This window comes from Abramis brama (genome assembly GCF_963993115.1).
Source record: "Abramis brama genome assembly, chromosome: 14".
NCBI lineage: Eukaryota > Metazoa > Chordata > Actinopteri > Cypriniformes > Leuciscidae > Abramis > Abramis brama.
The window spans coordinates 33488729-33514020 of NC_139976.1; the positions used below are offsets into that span (position 1 = coordinate 33488729).

At 37.5% G+C, this 25292-nt stretch overlaps 1 protein-coding gene across 1 annotated transcript; it reads right to left on the reverse strand.

Moving 5' to 3' along the window:
* Positions 1-3690: 3690 nt before the first annotated feature.
* kif22 (kinesin family member 22) lies at positions 3691-25038 on the reverse strand. The gene is made up of 13 exons (XM_084135971.1): positions 24890-25038; positions 24458-24653; positions 22395-22522; positions 22117-22271; positions 16924-17133; positions 15621-16014; positions 15416-15536; positions 11841-11961; positions 11390-11570; positions 9655-9743; positions 5247-5468; positions 5083-5142; positions 3691-4004 (listed from the first exon to the last, which is right to left on the reverse strand). Exons 2-13 carry the CDS (start codon positions 24649-24651, stop codon positions 3975-3977), a joined length of 1905 nt encoding a protein of 634 aa, XP_083992097.1. The 5' UTR covers positions 24652-24653; positions 24890-25038; the 3' UTR covers positions 3691-3974.
* Positions 25039-25292: the final 254 nt, after the last annotated feature.

Here is a 25292-nt window from a genome sequence, read left to right on the forward strand (position 1 = left end):
AGAAAAACACTGTAAAAGAAAAAAAATGTGGTAACACTTCATAGTATAAAAATGCATTATAAATGTGTTCTATGATGCATTATAAAATTAAAATCAATGCATTTTTCATAAATAAGCGCAACCAAAGTTAAAAAGCATTAGCCTTTATTTGCAGATTCCTTGTTACATCTAGAATTGGTTGTTTTTCATTTGTTTTAATGCATTATACTTTCAAGTGTGCGTTCAGTGAATAGGCTTGACAAGTATTGTGTATCAAAACTGTGGTTACAATTATTTATGAGACCATACAATACATTAGAAGGTGCATTAAGGCATAATTAATGCATTAAAATACTTATACAGGCCTTAAGTAAAGTGTTACCAAAAAAAAACAAAAAAACAATATAGTTAACTGTGAAATACTGTTAAAATTGTTCTTTTTTAACTGAAAAATACTAAAAACTTTACAATTTTTATTACTAATTTACATTGAAAACTTGAAGAACTGAAACTGCAAAATACAATCTGTTCTCCCCATATTTTACTGTACTTGTTTTATTTCTTACAGTATGTAAATGCATAGTAATATGTATTTTAATACTTAAAAAAAATCAATACTTTTAAATACAATAAATTATTGTCAAGTTAAACAATTTTCACGATATTTGTAACTACGGTGAAATACAGTAAAAATGGTTATTTTGGAACTGAAAAATACAAATAACTTTACAGTCTATGCAGCTTTGGTATATTAGCATTATATCACTTAAAGATATACATTTACGAACAGTAAAATATACAATCCAGAAGCCATCCTGTAATACCTGAATTGATGTCACTGTATTTTTACTGTAAATTGTACATTTATAGTTTATTTAGTGATCAACATAAGCAGTTCCACAAAATATGAACATTATGCAATTACAGTGAGGAAAATAAGTATTTGAACACCCTGCTATTTTGCAAGTTCTCCCACTTAGAAATCATGGAGGGGTCTGAAATTGTCATCGTAGGTGCATGTCCACTGTGAGAGACATAATCTAAAAAAAAAATCCAGAAATCACAATATGATTTTTTAACTATTTATTTGTATGATACAGCTGCAAATAAGTATTTGAACACCTGAGAAAATCAATGTTAATATTTGGTACAGTAGCCTTTGTTTGCAATTACAGAGGTCAAACGTTTCCTGTAGTTTTTCACCAGGTTTGCACACACTGCAGGAGGGATTTTGGCCCACTCCTCCACACAGATCTTCTCTAGATCAGTCAGGTTTCTGGGCTGTCGCTGAGAAACACGGAGTTTGAGCTCCCTCCAAAGATTCTCTATTGGGTTTAGGTCTGGAGACTGGCTAGGCCACGCCTGAACCTTGATATGCTTCTTACAGAGCCACTCCTTGGTTATCCTGGCTGTGTGCTTCGGGTCATTGTCATGTTGGAAGACCCAGCCTCGACCCATCTTCAATGCTCTAACTGAGGGAAGGAGGTTGTTCCCCAAAATCTCGCAATACATGGCCCCGGGCATCCTCTCCTTAATACAGTGCAGCCAGTCGCTCTGTCCCATGTGCAGAAAAACACCCCCAAAGCATGATGCTACCACCCCCATGCTTCACAGTAGGGATGGTGTTCTTGGGATGGTACTCATCATTCTTCTTCCTCCAAACACGTTTAGTGGAATTATGACCAAAAAGTTCTATTTTGGTCTCATCTGACCACATCACTTTCTCCCATGACTCCTCTGGATCATCCAAATGGTCATTGGCAAACTTAAGACGGGCCTTGACATGTGCTGGTTTAAGCAGGGGAACCTTCCGTGCCATGCATGATTTCAAACCATGACGTCTTAGTGTATTACCAACAGTAACCTTGGAAACGGTGGTCCCAGCTCTTTTCAGGTCATTGACCAGCTCCTCCCGTGTAGTTCTGGGCTGATTTCTCACCTTTCTTAGGATCATTGAGACCCCACGAGGTGAGATCTTGCATGGAGCCCCAGTCCGAGGGAGATTGACAGTCATGTTTAGCTTCTTCCATTTTCTAATGATTGCTCCAACAGTGGACCTTTTTTCACCAAGCTGCTTGGCAATTTCCCCGCAGCCTTTTCCAGCCTTGTGGAGGTGTACAATTTTGTCTCTAGTGTCTTTGGACAGCTCTTTGGTCTTGACCATGTTAGTAGTTGGATTCTTACTGATTGTATGGGGTGGACAGGTGTCTTTATGCAGCTAACGACCTCAAACAGGTGCATCTAATTTAGGATAATAAATGGAGTGGAGGTGGACATTTTAAAGGCAGACTAACAGGTCTTTGAGGGTCAGAATTCTAGCTGATAGACAGGTGTTCAAATACTTATTTGCAGCTGTATCATACAAATAGTTAAATCATATATTGTGATTTCTGGATTTTTTTTTTTAGATTATGTCTCTCACAGTGGACATGCACCTACGATGACAATTTCAGACCCCTCCATGATTTCTAAGTGGGAGAACTTGCAAAATAGTAGGGTGTTCAAATACTTATTTTCCTCACTGTAACTTATATAACTCAGTGATTATAAATACATATGAACATTGCAGTGTGAAAGGTAACCCTAAAAAGTAAAAGCTTCCAAAAATAGATTAGTGAAAGGTTTTACTTGAAATAATTGACTTTTTGTAAATTCTTTCATTATGATGTGATTGAAGCAGTCTTTGTCTCTGCTCGGTACTGGTAATCAATTTTCTTTTCTTCTTGTAAAAAAGGGTTACAAGCATTACAAGGAAAAGATGAAAGTGAATCTACACTGTGGTCGTCAAGCAGTTCTGTGATTGGCCGGTCTGGTCTGTCAAGCTGGTTAAAGGATTGCACCTCTTGAGTAATAAATAAGCAGTATTGACTGCAGGCAGAGAAGAGCAGACACACACTCACCAACAACCCATTTACATTCGCTTTCAGTTCAAAATGCAAATCCTGAATGACAAGTCAAGGATATTCAAAGCCCTCAAAGAGCATATGGCCATGTAAGCCTTAGCTAAAAATGAATGAATATAATTACACTGGATAAAACAAAACCAATTTGACAGTCATTTTTTTCAGATTCATAAGTTTAAGTTATAAAACAATATAGTGCCAAAAATTAAGATAAACGTACTTCCAGAGCTCCTGGAGTCTCTGTCCTGTAGTTTAGCCTGAGAACACCAGCTTCAGATGAACAGCTTCAGAACAGCTTCAGATGTTCAGCTAGTCATTTTCACAAAATGTTGACAGTCAAATGGATATATAATACTTGTCATTAAATGGTAAAACTCTTTGGTTGTTGCATTGACAATATTTTGTAACATTTCGGACAGATTGCAAAAGGCACACAGGCTAAATAACAGTTTATCTTCAACCTATAATTTTGGCGAGTAATTGAGCCTTCGCAAAGCCTACCAACTTTACAGTCTAGTTTGTTTCTCGGACAAAAGGGTGAATTATCAAAACTAAAAACATTTTACATCTTTTGGAAGTTGCATTGATAGTATTTGCAAAAATAGTCTGAGTTTAAATGGGCATGACTCTGCAGAGTCAGATTTGCTAATGTGTGTCCACTGGCCAATGTGGAGAGAATCTCACACTGATCTGAAAACTATAGCTCTGTTAAAGGATGTTTTTGAGAATACCAATTATGCAGTGGTTCACAAAATTAATCATTTCAGGTAATACAGACATGCGTCAAGTGAAATAAAACTCGCTGAGCTTCTTTGATGGTGGCATTTATTTAGTGCCACATGATAAATGAAGCAAGTTCATTTAAAAAAGAAAAAGTTAAATACTAAAGGGAAAGTTGGCATAAGTATGCAGGAATCAGAAAACATGGAAAATAGCAGTCAAGTATACACAAACTTGTAGACCCCCCCCCCCCCAAAAAAAGACAAAACTGTACACAAAATATTATACATAAAATTGGTGTAAAAACATCTTAAAACACTCTCATAAAGCACAAGCGTTCAAGCGCTCCTCTTCAGGCGTGGCTCAAACGCTTCACTTCCCCATACTGCTGAGAATATTCGCCTGTGGAGGGAAAGAAGTGAGAGTGAGTGACTCAAAGTAAATTTCCTAAATCACATTCAATTGTGCTTTCCTACAGACATTAAACATCCACAGTAGTAGGGTGACCATACGTCCTGTTTAACCAGGACATGTTTGGCCAGGATTTCGAGATCGTCCAAAATGCCCGGGATTCGGCTTTTGCTTTCTACAGTCACCATTCATTATGTTTACATTATTACATTATTTGACACTGACATGTACATGCCAGCTTTGCAGGTCATGCATTCTGCTTCACACGGATCCCGATCGAGACGAAAACACAGGAATTTTCTTAGCAATGCTAAAGCGCACATCAAATCAAAATCAAGTATATTTGTATAGTATAGTATATTTTGTTCACAATACAGATTGTATCAAAGCAGCTTCACAGTATTAAATTAAAATGAAATACAACAACGTTTGTTTCTAGTGGAATTTATTGATTGATATAATAAAATTAAATATCCCCAAAATATCCCCAACTGAGCAAGCCAAAGGCAACAGTGGCAAGGAACCGAAAAAAAACCACATCAACCGATCACTTGTTTAGCGTTCATGTAAACACTACATTCAGATTCACCAATCGGAATTAATTCAGTCCTACTGAATCAAAAGGTGTGCATGTAAACAAAATGAATGGCGACGATAAAGCAAAAGCCGTATCCCGGATATTTTGGCCGATCTCGAAACCCCGGCCGGACATGTCCTGGAATATGGTCACCCTACACAGTAGGACTGAGTTGAAAACATCCATTTCTCAATTTGAATCGATTCTCATCTGGTTGAACAGATATTGATTCTTAAATCCCAAGAATCTTTTAGTCTGCTTTTTTCAGTTGATACATGAGCAAAACGTCACTAAACATTATTTGTAGTGTGCCTCACATCCAAAAATTGCAATAAACTTTGCATTTTTTTAAACTTCTGATATGAAACGGGTCTGTTTCATATCGAGATAGGAATGTAACTGAATCACAAGCTTGTGAATCAATCTAATTGAACCGTGAAATTTGCATCAATGCCCAACCGTTAGTAGACATTACTGCTGCAAACCAAATACCTTTATGAAAGAAGAGAAACGTTTAGCTGTAACGCCTTCGATTTTCTTCAGGTCTTCCACCTGCAAACAAAGGGGAAAAACTCCATATTACATGTGTCTCTATTAATCTCCGTCTTCACAGGTGAGGACTCAATCTCTACAGGTGGTCTTTGTCAACACTATACCTGTGTGAAGTCCCCATGAATCTCTCTCCAGCCCATGATCAGTTTGGCTTTCTTGTCTCCGATCAGCTGCAGGCTCTTGAGCTCCTTCAGAGAGCCGGAGTTCAGCGTCTGCAGGATTTTCTTCCTGGACTGCTCCAGTAATGCTGAATCCAGATGGGACTCCCAGTTGACGTCTACAGCGGAGGGTGGATCCACACCTCCATTTTCCTTACCCTCACCCATCTAAAGAGCGGAAAACCCCCCCAAAAATATTATCTTCATGTCAAACATGACAGTAATAGTAATTTCAATTTAATGTCAATTTGATATTGAGTCCGATTTTTAAATCCCAAGAATCAATCTTTTGGTCTATGCCATTTTCAGTTGATTAATGAACACTTTGTAGCATGCCTCCCATCCAATAAATCGCAATAAACTTTGTTCTTTGCTACTTTTGCAATGAAAAGGTCTCAGCTTTCAAATGGTCAATTTTCAAACAATACCGTTTTGTCGCTCTTTAAAGGCAGGGTAGGTAGGACTATATAAAAATAAAAGATCCAAATTTGTTAAAACTTTCTATATATATCAATACATAATTAAAATGTAAGTACTCTGAAAAAAGAGTATAAAAATCAAGTGACTCTAGACCGTTTAATCTGCATTAAACACAGCTCATTATTTCGATTCGGGACGAATCAAAGGATTGGCTTAGGCGACTGTCACTCTCTCTCGCAACCATGGCAACCACCCTTTTGCCACGGGATCTGCCCACTTGCGCGCGCACGTTTGATTTGAGGAATTCGAGAGGCACGGAACCTAGGAATAGCAAAACAATGGCAGAGAAAGAGCAATCAAAATTCACATTACCGGCATGCAGTTAGCGAAGGCAAACAAGGCAAAAAAAGAAGACAGTACAAGAAAAGGTAATGAACAAAAAGTCTTTGGATAAACAAAGAAATAAAACGCGTGTCAATATCATCGTGGCTTTCCAGCGACCACCCCGTCCTCAGCCTCTACTTCCTCGGACCCTAGTTGCACGCCACGGCCTCTTGCACGACCTCCTCTGCTTCGCCCTAAAATTATTTTTATTTTACAAAAGGACATTTTACAAACCTACATTTTGCGCATGTGCTCCTGCATGCACTTTTCCAGTCACAACACAGCAATCAAAGGAGGACGCGCTGAAAACTGTAATGCTGTTCTCTTCCTTCATAACTCGTACTGAGAAGGTTTGAGTTGCAGAGGAATTTGTGACTGTTTCAGCTGTTCAACCACATCAAAGTTTCGTAATGAGTAAGTCCGTGCTTTTTCTCTTTTTGTTCTTATGTGCTGAAGGGCTGCTGTGCCTTGGTGAAACGGTGTTTGTACGTGAAGAGCTCTTTTCCAAAACGCCATAAACCTAAAAAGCTTCCTCAAAGAACCAGCAAAAGTAATGATTATGAATGTGTAAAATATTGCAATAAGACATTTTAATTGTTTATTAATTTCTGTGTCGGCTGCAAAGATGAAGTTGACGATATTTGACTCGCGATCTTCGCAGTAGGCTAGTGAACGCATGCACCGGAGAAATGCACATTTAGGCTACATAGTTTTATTTTGTTTTGGATGGTTTTGTTTAGAACCAGATTTCTGTAAATATATTCCACATTTGTTAGGCCTGTGAGGCGAGGCTACGGTTCGGTTCACGATGATATAATCTCCAGTTCAAGCACCTTATGTTGTGATTGATAGCCTATATTTACTTTATGTATTTAATCCAGGAATGAAAATATTAATGAATTAATGAAAAAAAAATATATTAAAATTAAGATACAATTAATACAAAACGAAATTCGTTTTAAAGAAAGGCTTTGTGCTTTCTGTTTTGAGGTCTCTGTTAAAGTTTGAAAGTCTTAGTGCAGCTTTCAGAGCGCTCGCGTCCATAATGGAGAACTGTCAAGTAATATTGTTTTTTCCTCATAAATGCAAACACGAAAAATAAAAGACAAAAACTTTTTTAAAAAGACAAACCATAAATTTAGAAAAAAAAAGAAAAAAAATGGATTTATAGCGTTTTGGGGGGAAAATGAATGGATTTATACCGTTTTGAAAATGTTATTTTTTTTTTACTTTGAATTGATCATCAACAATATTGTTGTTTGATTTAATAATCACTGTTGCAAGAAGTGCCTAGTTAAGTTTTTTTTTTTTTTTTTTTTGTAAGTGGAAAAAGTAGGGGCTGCCACAGATTCTGTTTAGTTAGCTCCTTTATTGTTTTTTTCTATAGCCTAGAATAATATAGGTCAAATGCAGCAAGTCAAAAGACCAACTGGACCTTCTTTGCCAGTTTGCTCACATTTCTTTGAAGGATGGCAAAAATATCGCCTGAATATCGATATCTAGATATTGGAAAAAAATATCGAGATATTCATTTTTGTCAATATCTCCCACCCCTACATGCAGAACACCATACATGTTATGAATCTTACACGAAATTCATCTTCATCACAATATAACTGATGGTAATGTAAAAAAGTGTATCAATGCAACCTGTTTTTAGCTTTTATAACTAGCTCGTTAGCGAATCAAAAAATATATATTTTAAATTTACCAATATCAATATGCTAGCTTGATAGTGAGTACTAAAATACATCTTATTTGTTTATATTCATAAGCAATTAGCGTTAGATTTTTTTATTACATGTGATTCTGACATGATGTCACTACATGCACTGTGCTCCTTCCTCTCTGCTTGTCTCAGGTAAATAATGCGTCTTCAGCTCAGCGGTTGGAGTGGCGCGTTCATGTGTTTTGGGGGCGTGGCTTTGGAAGGAGCCCAGAAGGGAGGGGGTGGAGTGAATGGAAATAATGAACTGTCTTTAAAACAGTCCTGAGAGGTCTACAGACACTCGATTTTTATACTTTCTTTTTCAGAGTACTTACATTTTAATTATGTATTGATATGTACATAAAGTTTAAACAAATTTGAAAAATAAGTTTTTTAGACCATTCCTACCTACCCTGCCTTTAATGTGTGACAGATCGCTGTAGCGCAGCTTAGTTCAAGCTTGTGAACTGATCATCTCTTCCTCTTTACTACGTTTAAGCATGAAATAAATATATGAATGAACATCAGAAGGTATGTTGAAAGTTACAGTACAACTTACAAAATCCGTATCACATAAATCGCTCAGTGTTTCAACCGCGGAAAGATGTTAATAAAACTATTTTTAAAATTACATTTCTCACCTAAATGTTTGCTCACTCACTGTACTGTATTCAGGTACAGAAATACTACAGAAAATGTATCAAGTACTCAAAATAACACTGGATAGTCTTTTATTCCTATATAAATTAAATGGATATAGGCTATTAATCCTGATTCCTTACAATTAAAGCATTCTTTAGTTTTTTTAATCAACATTAATGACAGACACATATTAGGCTGCTGTCACTTTAAGAGCTAGTGCAGGATCACATCTGTTTGTTTAAGACATAACTGACCGTGTTTACAAGGATACTAGCCAAGACGGGAATTTACATAATTTGACATAAGCAGCGAAAAATAACTAATCTGTTACTCTCGAGCTGTTTGTGAGGCGGCTTTACGCATGTGCGCAGAGAAACCCATCTCTCCGAGAGTGTGTGAGTAGTGAATGGTTTAAAATAGCTTGAATGTTTAAATTGATAAGACTTAAAGATGAGCAAAAGATAAACTTTATTGAAGATGCAACACTGGCCCGAGAGAGAGAGAACCGCTGAATCACTCACACTTTTAAAGAAAGTTTTAAAATGACTGATTTCAGCGTATAATCTATGGGGATTCATTTACTCATACAACCTACATGCTAAAGTGAATGCATGTTTGCGGGAATTTCCTGCATTGTAAGCACAAGACATATGGGGACGATTCAAATTATGCCCAATCCCACACCGAAATTTGAGCTCTGAAAATTATGATGTAAAATGCTTTATTTTTAAAAACACCATACCATGACAAATATTAGTTTGATAATATCTAAATATCCACTGAGACCAAATCATACACACGATTTGGACCTGACATGAAGTCATGTTATTTTTCTTCACCAGATGGCAGCAATCTGACCCAAATACATGTAGATTTCTATTGTGATGAAGTTTGAAAGGTTTGTGAATTTGCTTATACAAATGATGGTTTAACAGAAATTTACATACAATACCTAAATTAGATCTAAAAATATAAAAATAAAATAAAACAAAACAAAACGAGGTAAAATAAAGATGTGAACAGACAAGGTGCAAACCTTTTTCAGAAAGCTTAGGAAGGTTAACAAGTCTTCTTAACAGACTATTTGATACAGTATTTGCATTTTTGGGTGAACTATCCACTAAAGTGGCCTTCGTACAATAAACACTGGCATTCAGACCTGCATCTGCATCTTAACAGCACACAATGTTGCACACTGACCTCAGTTTGGACACGTTTCTTCTTCTTATCCAATAATTGGGAGGGTTTACACACCACAGCACACTGCTGCAAGGGCTGCACCTGGGAGACTGAGAAAGAGGTCCTCATTTACTAAACAGTCTAAAATGTTGTACAATGCTTTCCTGAATGTATCAATTGACAGTTTCAAGAGTAAAGGCCCTGATATACTTCAAGCTAAATGGAAGAACTGGTGTGATGGCATTTCAAACAAACATGCCAAAATGAAATTTGTTTGGAGTTTGATTCGGGAGTTCAAAACAACTTGCCAATGCAAACGTTTTGGAAAACACCAATCAAACTAGGGCTGCACGATTAATCGCAATTTACATGTAATCGCACTTAAATCGAGATGGCTTATCGCAATTTTTAAATCGCTAAGGGTGCAGTTTATCATTGATGTACGGCTCTGTAAACGCTGCTCCATCTGAAAGCACTGAGTTTGAATCACTTATAACGTGCATTTGAAAAACAACACGCATCAAACATCTTTCCAAAACATGAGAATCATTTATGAACCTCTTTTTAATAACATGCATTTACTCCAAACTCACTTCATAACGACAGCTGAGCTCCTCCTTCTGTGAGATGATGTGCCTTCTTACACAGAATAAGGCAGTCGTGTATTTATAAGTCATGTTTAATCAAAGCGTTTCAATCTTCTGTTTATTCAGCTACAGCGATAGGGATTTCCTGGAATGATGCGCATTATTGTACTTCTGCGGCGGGGCATATTTATCGTGTTTGCATGAGAGCTCCCCCTCTGGCGTTCAAATGGGGCAGTATTTACTATCAGCTGCACTCCACTGACTGTTTTATTGCGATTAATCGTGCAGCCCTAAATCAAACTACAATCGGCCCATGGCGATTATGTAATAGGTAGGTGAGGCTCCACCATACATTTTTTACAGTCTATGGTAAAAACATGAACACACTGGAGAGCTGCTTAAAGTCCAAATTAAAAAATTCCCCATCGTAAGTACACATTGATGGCCTAAGACACGAAACGAGCGGTTTGTGTGAGAAAACGAACAGCATTTATATTATTTTTACCTCTACACAACCACGTCCAAAAGATCTGAGGGCGCGCGCGCTTCCTGGTGTGTGACGTGTGCGCGCGTTCTGGCTTAGTCTGCGCAAGCGCCGGACGTGATCTCGGATGTGTAAGAGAGGTAAAAACGATATAAATACTGTTCGTTTTCTCACACAAACCGCTCGTTTCGTGTCTTAGGCCATCAGTGTGTACTTACGATGGGGAATTGTTTAATTTGGACTTCTCTGTGCATGCTCTTTGAGACAGTGACCACAGACCTGCATTATATGACTGACAGACAAGAACGGTTTGACCTGAAAATATCAAAATTGAAACTACTGCGGAAACAAAGACACCTACATCTTGGATGCCCTTGAGGTAAGCTAAAACATACCAAAATTTAATTTCAAAGTGAACTATCCCTTTAAGAATGCAAAATAAAGCCCTTGCGGAAGCACAAAAGCTGACAGTAGCAGGACGAGAGGGGACCGAGCGGAATCGCTTTGAGCCCTGAAGAGTGAAGCACCACAGCATCACAGAAACCGTGCATGCTAACAGAACAAATGAACAGGTAGAGAGGAAAGACCAGGGAAACATCTCTAAAGGGTCATGAAACATCAATGCTGAGTGCTCATGCATAAAGGGTCCCAGGAGGAGAAAAGGATGAAGTCAGCCTCATCTCACCCTGTAGCGGTGTGACAACGGCCTGCTGTTTGCGCGGTCTGGCAGCTGTAGACTGTTTCCTGTGCAGTGGGGGCAGATCTGTCTTAAAGAGAAGAGCATCTTCGGGCTCTTTCTCAGTATCTTCACTCTTGTTAAACATTTTTGCTTTGTCTTCCAGCTCCTTCTGTTTCTCCTTCAACATCTTTGGAGAGAGCAGAACATATATTTGAGTCTTATTTGGCAGTTTTAGTTGATGTGGAAAAGGTTTTCCAAACTGAGCACCATGACCACTTGAAAACTGGGTTACTCCAGTTGGACTCCAGTACAGTTTGTATTAGTAATCCAGCCTAATTTGCAATTGATGGATTAACTACAAGCAGGACTGAGGTATATCTCACTGATGCTTATTTTCTTTCTTCTGATGCATTGAAGTTCAGATGGAATGCTAAAGTCAGAAGAGTGTGTACGATACCTGAATTTCTTTACGGGACTGTGCCACAGTTTTGAGCAGGTTGAGTCTCTCCCTCTCAGCAGAGCCCATCATCATCTTCTCCAGGGCCAGGAGTCTTTCCAGAACTGATGAATCTGGTGAACTGAAAGACATCTAATCTTTTAGAACATCTACACCAGCAGATTCATATACATATTCATTGTGTTTACAATGATTTTACATATTAATCATCACTATGAAAATCACAAAACCATTTAACGATAAAATCCCCCCATTAATACACAAACTTTTGGGGCCAAAAATAGAGCAATAGTTAAGTTCAGTTCACTTCTGATCATTTCAAAAGAATCACCCAAATACTCAAAATCACACAATTTTCGGCATCATTATTCCAGTCTTCAGTGTCACATGATCCCTAAGAAATCATTTTAATATGATGATTTGATGCTCAAGAAACAATTATTTTCAGTGTTGAAAACGGTTTTTGATGCTTAAAGGTGCCTTATGTAAAAATTGAGGTAAAAATATCCAAAAAATGAGCTACATGCATCAAAAGAATGAGAAGAAATAAGGGCGATGATGTCATTAAAAAAAATGTCAAGTTATAGTGCTGCAGAGATATCAACCTGAATTAGCATTAGCATTAATAGCCACGGCCCGACAGGTGTCGTAATACCAGTTTCGGCCATGGGAGGCGGTATGCCGGCAACATAACCACCAGTCAAACATGCAATACACGAATAACTCGCACGGCTTGTGGGCGTACTTGAACCTAATGTCAATCGTGTGGAAAGTAGCCTACAGCCCACTACTACATTCAAATAAAATATGATAAAAAAGGAACAGAACCAGAGTAAACATTGGCACTGCTTTCCATCGCTGGAGACAACTAATGGACATGAAAAAAATGAGGTTTGACTTCGAACTTGCAACATTTCTTTTGGATTGGTAAGTAAGATGCTGTTAGTATTTCGTTAGAAGTTTGTTTTATATGTTTGTGTAGATTTTCGGGAAGTTATAACATAGAAATGTATCGAAGGCTGTTCGATAAACGTATATAACGTTCATAAATACAGTATTGTAATATAGTACACATAGCACAATCTCTATTGCTCTTTTTTTCTTGCCAACTACGTGACCTATATTATGTATATTAAATGGCTTTCCTGAGGTAAATCTGACATAATTGTTCTCCAGCTGTGTTATTGACCTCTTCACGATGATAAAAAACACTGATTGGTCGATATTATGTATGAGGAATACATTTTGGTAAGTTGTAGCCTAACGTTACTGTATCTTTCAGTGTTCGTGATTTTTTTACTATTAGCTAGTAGAGATGATCGGTTCACATGCGCTAGGGATCTGTCGTGTAACATTTACAAGCGCCAAAACGGTATTTAATTGACAGAATCTGAGAGCTGAGATTTTTTTATATCATAACTAACCTGCTCTGTCTAGTCTGTCGGTCTCCGTGTCCTCTTTGCTTCGCGATTTTTCTGTGCGTGAGAAAATTGATGTGTGGGGTGAGAGCGTGTGAAAAGTGTTTGCGTGTGTCTCACGGTTAATGCGTGAGAGTTGGAAGCTCTGGTTACGTTGGCGCTAGCTTGGTCAACATCAGCGAATGCTGTCTGTCAAATTAATGTAATTCAAACTAACAATAAAAATGTAATATGAACAAAACGAATATGAACATATTCACTGGTAAAGGTGAAGGGGAGTAGCTTGAAGATATTCATACTCTAGAGTAGACCAACTCACTTTCTGGAGGTATACTGCCCCCATCTGGTATGGAATGTGGAGTATGAATTTATTTATTTTTACACAAGGCACCTTTAATGTTTTTGTGGAAACATTGTCACATTTCAAGATTCTTTTATGAATAGGAAGTTTAAAAAAAAACAGCATTTATTTGAAATATAAATATTTTGTAACATTACAAATGTCTTTACTGTACCCCAATTTAAGTACTATATTGGCAAATAGCAGGGAATCCTGAAATAATTACTTAATTTAAGATAATTTCAATTATTTTACACCACGTTAACTTGACACATACTTTCTGATGTTGGTTAATGGTCATATTACATACAGGTAAACAAAAAAAAAAACTGCAAAAAACTGGAAAAAAGCTTGTCCAAGCTTTATAATGGCAGTGATCTGCTGTATACATTTTTTTTTTTTTTTTAAATATACGCATCGCATCAGAAGGCCTTTATTAACCCACCAGTCGTGTGGAGCACTTTTATCATGGATGGATGCACTTTGATGGACTTAAAAAAATATACACCTTTTCAATGCCATTATATAGCTTGGAAGAGCCAGGATTTTTTTTAAATATAACTCTGATTGTATTTGTCTGAAAGAAGAATGACATATGGTGAATAGGATGACTTGAGGGCGAGAAAATCATGGGCTAATTTTCATTTTTGGGTGAACTATCCCTTTAACTTCAACTCACAAACCCTCGTCTGGGAAACCCTTTGGCAAAATGAAATTTTCATTAAAAGCAATTCACAGCAAATAAATAGAGATTTAAATATTGACTGTTTAAAAAAAAAAAAAAACCCAGAAAGATCAAGGTTTTAGCTAGATCGCTAGGGATGGGAACCGAGAACCGGTTCTTCTTCAGAACCGTTGCCCAGTGAATCGATTCCTTGGAACCGTTAGCATGCCTGCTTAACGATTCCGCTTATCGGTTTCGCTCGTTCAAATGTGACACGACGTCACACACGTGCTGCGTTGTTTTGGTTCAGAATGTAGCAAACACTATGAGCAAACATGGCATCGAGGCAGAAGTGCTCTGACCGTGTCCTAACTACATGCGACGCGACGGGATAAAAAGTATCATTTTCCATGTTAATCAAAGTTTAACCAGCCGCGACACGCAACGATTCTATTTGAAACGGATCCTATTTTACTGCGACGCCGCGCTGGAACAACAATCTCAAAGTGTGGCAATGATAATATCAGGTACTATTTATGTGCTTTATTTAATGTTAAAGGCGTGTATAATGTGACTGAATATCATTTAGTGCTCCCAGCTTTGTAGCTGTAAAAACAACAATGGATAAGTCACATCAGATCTTGAAATTAAACAAATGGAAACTCAATAGCCTAATCCAAATGAGCACTGTTAATATTCCAAAAGGCACAAGCTCTTCCTTAACTGTTTTCAGTCTGTGTTTTTAGTTTTTATGGCACATAAATGGCAGTTTTATTTATTTTTTTGTCCGGACCAATGAATGTGAAAATGATCAATTTGATCAGATATTAAAGCGAGTTAATACAAACAAATTTGTACTTAATTCCTCACCCAATAAGAATCGATAAGAGAATCGGATCGATAAGCAATATCGATAATGGAATCGGAATCGTTAAATTCTTATCAATTCCCATCCCTATAGATCGCCCCACAATAAAGTACATATGTCCTCCCAATGAATGTCCAACAAGGCACATTTAGCCTGTGGTTTTCGATATAGGGAGTCTTCATTTGAGCACCAGCTACCAAATCGTGGCCTACTGAACAAAGCCAAGACCTGCTTAAGTGCTCCAGATCAGTAAACCAGTTCGGCTGTTGTAACACGTGCTCTTACCCATGTGGATGTACGGGCGGCGACGTGGACTGTTCAGCTTTCTTTACCTCCTTAGACCTCTTGTTCTGGGGCTCAACAGAACCTCCAGCTTCCCGTTCCTCTCTGGATCTCTTTCCATGAGCTACAAGAGAAGGGACAAATTACTACAATTACATCCACTTCTCAGCATCCAGAAAAACATATATAAGAATACAGCACTGCTCACCAATTGTAGGGGCTAAAACGGTTTCCTTGACAAAAGGTCGATTGACAATCTGCTTGGACTTAGCGGCGAAGTTAAGGGCTGAGAATGTGTCAAAATAGTATCTGTACTCCGGTGCGATGTTGGTGATCATGACAGAATGTGCGGAACCACCCAAAGAGTCCTGCAGCAGACGGGTGAGTTTGCTGTCCCTGTAGGGCACGCGGCCCCCGGCCCCTGTGTTCAGAGCGTCCACCACTTTACTGAGGGTGAAGAGGGACAGGTTGATGGCTCCACTCTCTTTCAGACGAATGCCCTGGTTTCCTGTGCGTCGGTTGTCCTCTGAACCGGCCAGGTCAACCAAATACAGCTTTCCAGTTTGTTGTCTGTGTGGCGGCCCACGCCGAGACTTCACTACCTGAGAGCAAATGCATGCATTGATGTGACTTGTTAGTCTTTTTCAGAGGGTTGGTAACCTTTATAGGTCCTATGAAATCAGTTTTATTTTCCACAGTTCTCTTTTATATATCTGCACTCCATTTTAATGGTTTAATTAAATGTCAAAAAACAAAACTTTAAATAACACAAACTTTAATAATTTATTCATTTTAACAACAACAGTGGCCGATGAAATGTCTATTTTTCCCAGAAAGCCTGTTGTCTATTCTATTTTTTTTTTACTGGATTCTGTGTTTTATGATTTAATTAAAATCCATTATCAAAAACAGTGGTAATCAATTAAATGCATAAAACTATCAATTTAAATAATCTCTTCAATGTAATCAAATGAAATTTGGACAATTGGTTTCATTTTTTGGCACACAGAAAATTTGTGATATTCCTTAAAAAAACATTTTAATACTGTATTACTGTTATTTGAAAAGTACATTCTACTGTACAATAGTAATATATTTGTCAGATGCTTTTATTTTGGCAGGTTTAGTGAACATATAATGTAACTGCGGTAGATTTGTAGACTTCATATTTAAATGGTGGAATATTAAGACACTAGTAAGTCCATATTGCGATTTAAGGTGATTTATCCAAAATTTTGCCCAATTCTGTATTATAAAGTAAATTAAATTTTTTATTCATGAGATCTGTGTTTTCCGCATTGCAGAAATCATAGGGCTCTAGCTTTATAATACTAACTTAAGTGTTCTCTCTCCCAATTACAACCAGCAGACACAGTAAAAGTCAGTGGTTTTGTTTGAGGGAGAGATTTATTTTCAGCACCAGCTACCAAATCATGGTCTACCACACAGAGACCAGGACCTGCTTAAGTGCTAATGGAGAACTAGAATGAAGTGAAGAATGAAGTTCAAACCTTTATGAGGAGGATAGCGTGACTGCGGCTGGAACGCTGGTTGAGTTTAGTTGAGGCTGTGGTGCGGTTTAGACTCGCGGGGATGAAATGAGTGTCAAAATCGACAAAGGATGAGAGAGGTGTGTGCGTTAGCCCAGGAATGAGGATGTTTCTGTCTTTGTCTTCACGGATGGGCAGGTCCTGGGAACCTGGAGACAACAGGTCCAGCACCTACAGACACAAAGCGAATCAATATTCCAGAGCAGATGCCCACTGAGATAGGGTATTAGTATAAACAAAAATACATGTTAAAATTTAAAAAAAATAAGGCTTGCAAAAAAGTTTACATTTGTTTTAACAATTTTTTTTAATAAACTGGACCAAATTAATTCAGCAAGGAATCTTGTCTCGTTCTTGTGAACCCAATCTCGTGCGACACGGTCACACCTCAAAAAAAAAAAAAAAAAAAAAAAAAAAAAAAAATCTATATCTATATATCTCTATCTATCTATATCTCTATCTATCTATATTATATCTATATATCTATATATCAATAAATAAATAAACACACATTTATAAAAAAACGGCGTTCGCTCAAATCCCACTCCAAATCAGGATGCTCAATATCGGAAGACATATGAAGTGGGTCAGACATGATTTTGACCACTTCATTAAGTTTTGTAGAAAGCCTTTCTTTAAAGTGAACTTCGTTTTGTATAAATTGTATCTTAATTTCAATCAGTGTTTCATCAACCAATTGCCTGGATTTAATAAATAAGCAAATCTAGCAGACAATATAATCAGGATGTGGAGGCGGCCGTGTGATCAATTGCATAGCTTGTGAACTGGAGCTTGTCTCATAAATTAACCAACGTACAGGCTACTTGCCTCACAGACATGAGATATAGATCTATCCGTATCACTATGAATTGAGCATTTCTCTCTATAGGCGCGTTCCCTACTGTGGAGATGGCGATATCATCAACTTCATCTTTGCAGCCGAGGCCGACACTGAAAACACTAGTTTATTAATAAACAATTAAAATGTCTCCTTGCTATATTTGATATTCATAATCATTACTTTTGCTGGTTCTTTGTGGCAAGCTTTATGCGTGCACTTGAGTGCGGAATAGGCTATAGCTATATATATATATATATATATATATATATATATATATATATATATATATATATATATATATATATATATATATATATATAATATAAAAATGTAAATGCTCATTATGGTTTAGTATTCTCTCCAGTATACATTTAATTAATATAAATATGCGATTAGTCGACTAATGGCTTAAATGAACAACTACTAATGAACAGCCCTTTATCACACATATTTTCGAACCAGCGTGTCACAAAGGGCATTCTGGGTTGAGCAAGCAGCCCTGAGCAGAATCTTGAGAAAGGCGCTCTCCGCTCTGGAGGAAATTACTACTCCACTTACATGCTCTGGTGTGAGACAATGTGGTCAGATAAGTTGATTGACAGCTTTTAGGTGTGTTATTGGCAGCGCCACCCTCTTGTTACATGAACGTGTCATCACCGCATCAGCACCGAAAACATGGGGATTTTTTTTTGACAAATTGCACAACCTATTCTATAATTAAATCAACTAATCAAATATTCAAAAATCGTGACTCATCCCTATTTTTTCTATATATATATATATATATATATATATATATATATATATATATATATATATATATATATATATAGTCGCTGTCTGGCGGAATCCTCGTATCTCCAAAACCATTATTTTTCAGGAAATTAAAAAAACTGCATATTTTTTTTAATTATTAAACATTGTATCGTTAAAGTTGGTATTATAACTTATATTGCTATCATATACTGTTGTATACCAACATTAACACAACATTTCCCCAAAATCATGTTTAATCGGAGATACGAGATTTATGACTTGGGAGCAGGGAGATACGAGGTTACGCTGTCATTGATTAGAATGGTACGGACACAGACGTCGCTGCTGCCAGCAGTGTTCATCAAAGTCTGCGGTCACGGTGAGCCTTTTGACAAGAGATAAGGCTTTAAGAGCTATTCATATCTAATGATTGTGGTTACATACATCTTCCTAAACTCTATTTTAAAGGTTTAAGAGCTATACGTGAAGCAGAACAAAAAACGATGAGGTAACTAGGCTGTCTAATAGGCGGAAATTTGCCTAATCTGCACGCAAATTTACCGTGGCTCACAGGCTTCCTTCTGCACCAAAGCATTACAGCAATCGATTTTTAACAAAACAAGCCTACTCAAATGTATCTAACCTAACTATTTTCACTCGTTATTGTCTAAAAAAACAGACAGAGTTATGCAATGATAGGCTTACTGGCGCCAGTAACGTTAGACAGACCCTTTTTCTCCTATAAATAAAACCTGCTACTTGGGGTATTTTACATGCACAGTGCCAACTTCGAGTCAGTAAAATAATAATAAAAACAATAATTTAATGCTGGTATCCAAAACATTTATTTCAATTCAAGTATTATATTAGATACATTTTAAAACAATGCACACGTATAATAAGCCTAGTAATAATAAGCCTATAATACGTAGACATTTAAAATACATCAATAACTGATATCATAGTTTAACACAGATAAAACACAGAGTTAAGGCTTGCTTTACGTGTTGCTCGACGAGGATTTCTTATCGTTGCGACGCTCAATCCTGAGGAGACAAAATGCCGGATTATGCCGCGTAGACTTAGCCAAAATTTTGAATGTTTACAACTCTCATGCCCCACCCCCACTACCATCGATCACCCTCCCCTCGAGTTCGTGCTCGTCAGTGCGTGTGCACCAGATCTTCTGTGAACGCACCGTCTCTTCAGCATATAAGCATCATTTTCTTTTCCTTGGTTGTTTTGGACCTCCTAGCTCTGGTTGTTAACCGAGGAATTGGAAGCTTGTTAGATTTTTTTCTCCGCCATCACGCTTTGTACGATCCAACACACCTGCGAACTTCAGGCGTGTGCATGTGATATTGTAACGTGCGCGGGGGAGAATCTGTGGCGTGTGCACAAACTGTGATTGACAGTCAGATCTCACACAGCCCTACGCTGATTGGACCAGAGGAACCGGGAGCGGTGGATTTTTGCAAAACAAATAACAGGCTCCAGGTGGAGGTAGAAGCGCGGTTTTTTTTCTAAAACCGGCTGATTTATGTTGTTCTGTCTGAGCATAGTGTCGGTTTCAGTGAATATAATCAAAAAAATCTTGCCGACGGCAGCTTTAATAATGCAGTTCATGGATTCTCATCCGTGGAATGCACCACTTCCTAATTTTGCCTGTTACTCGACACAGGTAAAAAAAAAAAAAAAAAAAAAAAAAAACTATTTTCAGGGTTCGTACACTTTTTCCAAGGTCAAATTCAAGCACTTTTCAAGCACTTTCCAGGTCCATTTTAAAGCTTTTTCCAGCACCTTACACTACCGTAAATTACATACCAATACATAGTTAAAATTATTATTTAGTGTTTTTATCACATCAAAAGAGATAAACAGCCAAATGTTTCATAATAGCAGAGGGCTGCACGATATTGAAGAAAAATTAGATATGCGATAACTCATTAAATAATGCGATATTCAATATGCGATACGATAATGGTTAAAGTGTGTCAAATTAACTTAAATTATCTTTAAAATATCTTTAAAATGATATAACCTACACATACGTGTTTCACATTCTTTTTGTGATAAGAAAATATCCCTACAACTTCTGACAGTGAACATCAGTGTTTTACAGTAGCATAAGAAGTGTTATTTTAACATCACTGGGGTTTAGGGGTTCAGGTTATCCTACATTAGGTTTATTTAACAACAGAAACTGATTAATCAAATGTAAAAATAAACACTGCTTAGTTTTCACTGCATGAATTAAATATACTGATTCTTATTAAAGCTACAAAAGTTAGCCTATTCAGCCAAAAGCAGTGAGTGATTTTCTTTGTCTTTTGTTCATGACCCCAGTTATTGGAAGCCGTTGCGATATGCAATTATGCATATTGTAATATATACATTTGCAATATTTCGATATATTGTGCAGCCCTAATATTTAAGCCAATCACAAGTTTTATTCTTCAAAATGTATCACTAAGTATATAGCCTAAAGCATATGAATAATATACTTTTCATTATATTAATGTCCAAATATTGCTGACCAGATAATGTGATTTATAGGCTGTAAAACTGAATTAATTTCAAATATGAAGACTTAGAAATATTCAGAAATATTTGACAGGCATTCCCGTTTTGGGACACATTCTTGATATAGACAAGGTCTGAACAATATCTGAGTGCACAGGCACCTGCCTGATAAATGTATTTCATTGCCAAGATGTCTTGGGCCAAGACATAACGTTAGCTAATACATTTACTGGAATAGAGCAGTGTAAATATTGCATAGGGCCATCCTAAACCTTACAGTAACAGTATACTACTTATGACACTGACTGATTTCAGTTCAGCAATCAACGACTGTTGTTATGCACTGGGCTAACGTTTGCAGGTTAATTTGCACGTTACAGTTCTGTAATTTTGGCAATGTTCACTGCATATTCCACAAATGAACGTGACATAACGGACATGCAATACTTACATTACATTATCACACCAAGTACTCTCAGTCACTAATGGGCCTTTCAGATAGGACGCGGACCGCGCTGCGCTATGAAATGAAACCGATATATTTCAATGGCTTGCGCCGTGCGACTCGGACCAAAGCGGAGCTCAGCGAGCTCACGCGCACGCCGCGGTCAAAGTTTAAAATAGTTCAACTGTTGCCGCTGCGTGGCCAATAAAAACGGTGCATCCAAACAACCGCGGAAATAAAAATGAAAACTCCGCCTACTTTTGCTCTGGCCAGCGTAACGCAAATCAATCTGTATCTGATTCTGAAGGTCTACATTTTTTTTCTCCATTTAATAAAGAACTATTTCGTCAGAAAGATATTTCTTGTGAAAGAAATAGTTACAAAAGCATTTTCAAGCATTTTATCCAAAATTCAAGCACTTTTCAAACCTTGAAAACACAACATCAAAATTCAAGCACTTTCAAGGATTTCAAGCACCCGTACGAACCCTGTATTTTAAACAAGGAACCGTGACAGCCCTATTCAAATATTTTAAACCTTAAAAAGCGCATCTATTCTGCGGTTAAGCATGCTCACCACAATAGAATACCTTTTCATTGTAGATCTCCAAGTAAGACATCCCAACTGAGTATTCCCAGCCATCCTGGCTCTTTTCCTGAGCTCCAACCAGATTGAAGACCTCCCTCACAGCTCTGGGAATGACCCCCGGCTCCTCTTGACTGCCAAACATGGTGTGGGTCTTTCCTGAAAAGAGGAGGAGGAAGAAATCTTCCGTGTTATAGTGTGAAATGTCTATATAATAGCACATCATGAAAATCTCAATAAGAATCACATCATAAAACCTAGTTCAAATCTAAGGAACGATACCTGCTCCGGTGGGTCCATACGCAAAGACACTGACATTCTGACCATTAAGGATGTGGGGGAGGATGGGTTTGACAGAGGTCAGAAACACCTCCTGCTGTGTGGTCTCTTCACCATGAAACACATCAAACCTACAATCCAACATACAATTCAGACCAGCGTGAATCAATCACTGCAAAAACACTTGCCCTTGGTTTCACAGATAAGGCTTAAGCTAGTCCCAGATTTAAACGCATGTTTGAGCTGTTTTTACTGAAAGCAACTTGCACGGGCATATCTTCAAATATGTCACTGCCAATGTTTTGTCTCAAGATGCACATCAGTAATGTTTTTATCTAAGGCACATTTATGAAAGCTGCTTATAGGTCCTAATTGAACTAAGTCCAATTCTTGGCTCATTATAAGCACTGTCTGATAAACTAAGCCCTAATAGCATAATTTGTTGAGTACCAAGATTAAAGGGATACTCCATTTTTTTTTGGAAATAGGCTCATTTTACAACTCCCCCAGAGTTAAAGAGTTCAGTTTTACCGTTTTCGAATCCATTCAGCCGAACTCCGGGTCTGGCGGTACCACTTTTAGCATTTTCGAAATTTTTCCTATTTAAAACTTGACTCTTCTGTAGTTACATCGTGTACCAAGACCGGCGGAAAATGAAAAGTTGCGATTTTCTAGGCTGATATGGCTAGGAACTATACTCTCATTCCTGCGTAATAATCAAGAAACTTTGCTGCCGTACCATGGGTCCAGCAGGCGTAATATGACGCAGCGCCTGAAAATAGTCCCCAGCTCGGTAACTTCCAACGTGACCGGGACTAAGTTTGTGTAGTTTCAGCCGGCAAGCAGGTTGTCACGTTGGTTATGTTGACGGAAGTTAGCCTATTTTCAGGCGCTGCGTCATATCATTACGCCTGCTGCACCCATGCTACGGCAGCAAAGTTTCTTGATTATTACGGGTCGAGCTAGCCTCCGTTTTGTTTGACAATACTTCGAACGTCAACAAGAAGTGACGTCACCCAACATCGCTTAGAGCACCTTTAATGAAAATATCAAGCGCTATATCGAACATTTTTTATATCGTTACCGACAATGGTGTACCCTCAATAAATACAGATACCGTTAAATGGAGGGACAGAAATCTGTCCGATTTAATTAAAAATATCTTCATTTGCGTTCAGAAGATGACTGAAAGACTTAAGGGTTTGGAACGGCACAAGCGTGAGTAAATTAATTATAACAGAATTTTTAGGTGAACTATCCAAAAAAAAAAAAAAAAAAAAAAGTACAGATTTTTTTCTTCAAAAAAGCTCTCATATGTGGGCTTTAAAAACAAACAAAAAAGCTTTAAAAATGCTCCCGGAAATCAAATTAAACAAGAAATAAGACATAAAACACTAGGGATCAACATTGTCATATTATATTAATTTCATAACTGACCTAAACATGGAAACTAATGAAATCAAGTTTCCTGCAACACAGAATCAAGAGGTTACAGTAAAACCCTCTTTTCCAAGCAAGTTATAAAAGGACAGTTATGAGTGTTTCTCTTCCTGATTATCCCAACAGGCACACAAAGAGCCAGTGGATTTTCATTAAAAGAGAAGATTCATATCAGCACCAGCTACCAAATCATGACCTACTGCACTGAGACCATGACCTGCTAAAGTGCTTAAAGGAGAAGTTCACTTTTAAAATGAAAATTCTGTCATCATATAATCACCCTCATGTTGTTTCAAACCTGTATGAATTTCTTTCTTCTGCTGCACAGAAAGGAAGATATTTAGAAAAATGTCAGTAACCAGACAGTTTTTGGGTCCCATTGACTTCCATAGTATATTTTTTTCCTACTATGGAAGTCAATGGGACCCAAAAACTGCCTGGTTACTGATATTCTTCTAAATATCTTCCTTTCTGTTCAGCAGAAGAAAGAAATTCATACAGGTTTGAAACAACATGAGGGTGATTATATGATGACAGAATTTTCATTTTAAAAGTGAACTTCTTTAATAATAAAGAAGACAGAATGAGAGGAATAAATAAGAAAAACTTTAAGGGATTTAACTGACTGGTATTGAAGGGTCTCGGTGGCGTTCCTCCAGTTGATAATCTCCAGCTTTTGTGGGTCCAGGCCCCTGACACAGGGCCCCTCTCCCTTGTCGTCCTGCGTGTCCATGTAGGGCCTCAGCCGAACCGCTACACGAACTCTGGAGGTCCGCCTGGATCCAGCAGGAGCGTCATTCACAGCAACACGCTGTGCCATATCTGAGATCACACAACACACGATCAAATACTTACTGATATCCACCGAGAAATAAATGCAGTATCGATATAAAAGTAATAAAAGACATGTAGATACATTAGGATGGAAGAAAGTTCAGTTTTCTTAATGTGTTTAATAACTTTTCACGGTTGCTGAAGTAAGTGTTCCCTTTCAAAAGCAAGAAAAACACACACTGTAACTTACATATAAACTAACTTTAAAAAAAAAAAACACTTACCTATTTACTTGTGTAACTGTTAAACCAGGTATTGGTTTATCTAATCCGCCACAAAAAAAAAGATGTTTTGCTAAATAAATATAATTCAGTTGATCACAACATCTCTACAAACTCCTCAACAATGGCGCCTGTCGGACTCGGACAAAGGCAAAGCACGGTTACTTTCAAAAGATAATGACTCCGCCCCTTAACTAGTTTTAACCAATCAACACACCCGAATCCATGAGCCTGAGTTCTTCTTTAGAGATTTAACGGAAGAAACAGAAGCGTCGTACTGCCATCATTCGGCAGTGTAATGGAAAAGACTAAAAAATGCTCGTGCACGAATATCAATGTTTACCTGAAAAAAATGGGACCTCCTTTTAATGCATTTAATATACAAAAATTAGGCTCAAGAATTCCC

What these genes read in the sequence shown, in the direction of transcription:
- kif22 (XM_084135971.1), bottom strand. Translation starts at nt 24,651, where the DNA reads ATGGCACAGCGTGTTGCTGTGAATGACGCTCCTGCTGGATCCAGGCGG. An exon ending in ACGCTATCCTCCTCATAAAG is followed by an intron (nt 16,015 to 16,923) that starts GTTTGAACTTCA and finishes ATTTGCTCTCAG; the next exon opens with GTAGTGAAGTCTCGGCGTGG. An exon ending in TTCATGGGGACTTCACACAG is followed by an intron (nt 5,143 to 5,246) that starts GTATAGTGTTGA and finishes CTTTGTTTGCAG; the next exon opens with GTGGAAGACCTGAAGAAAAT.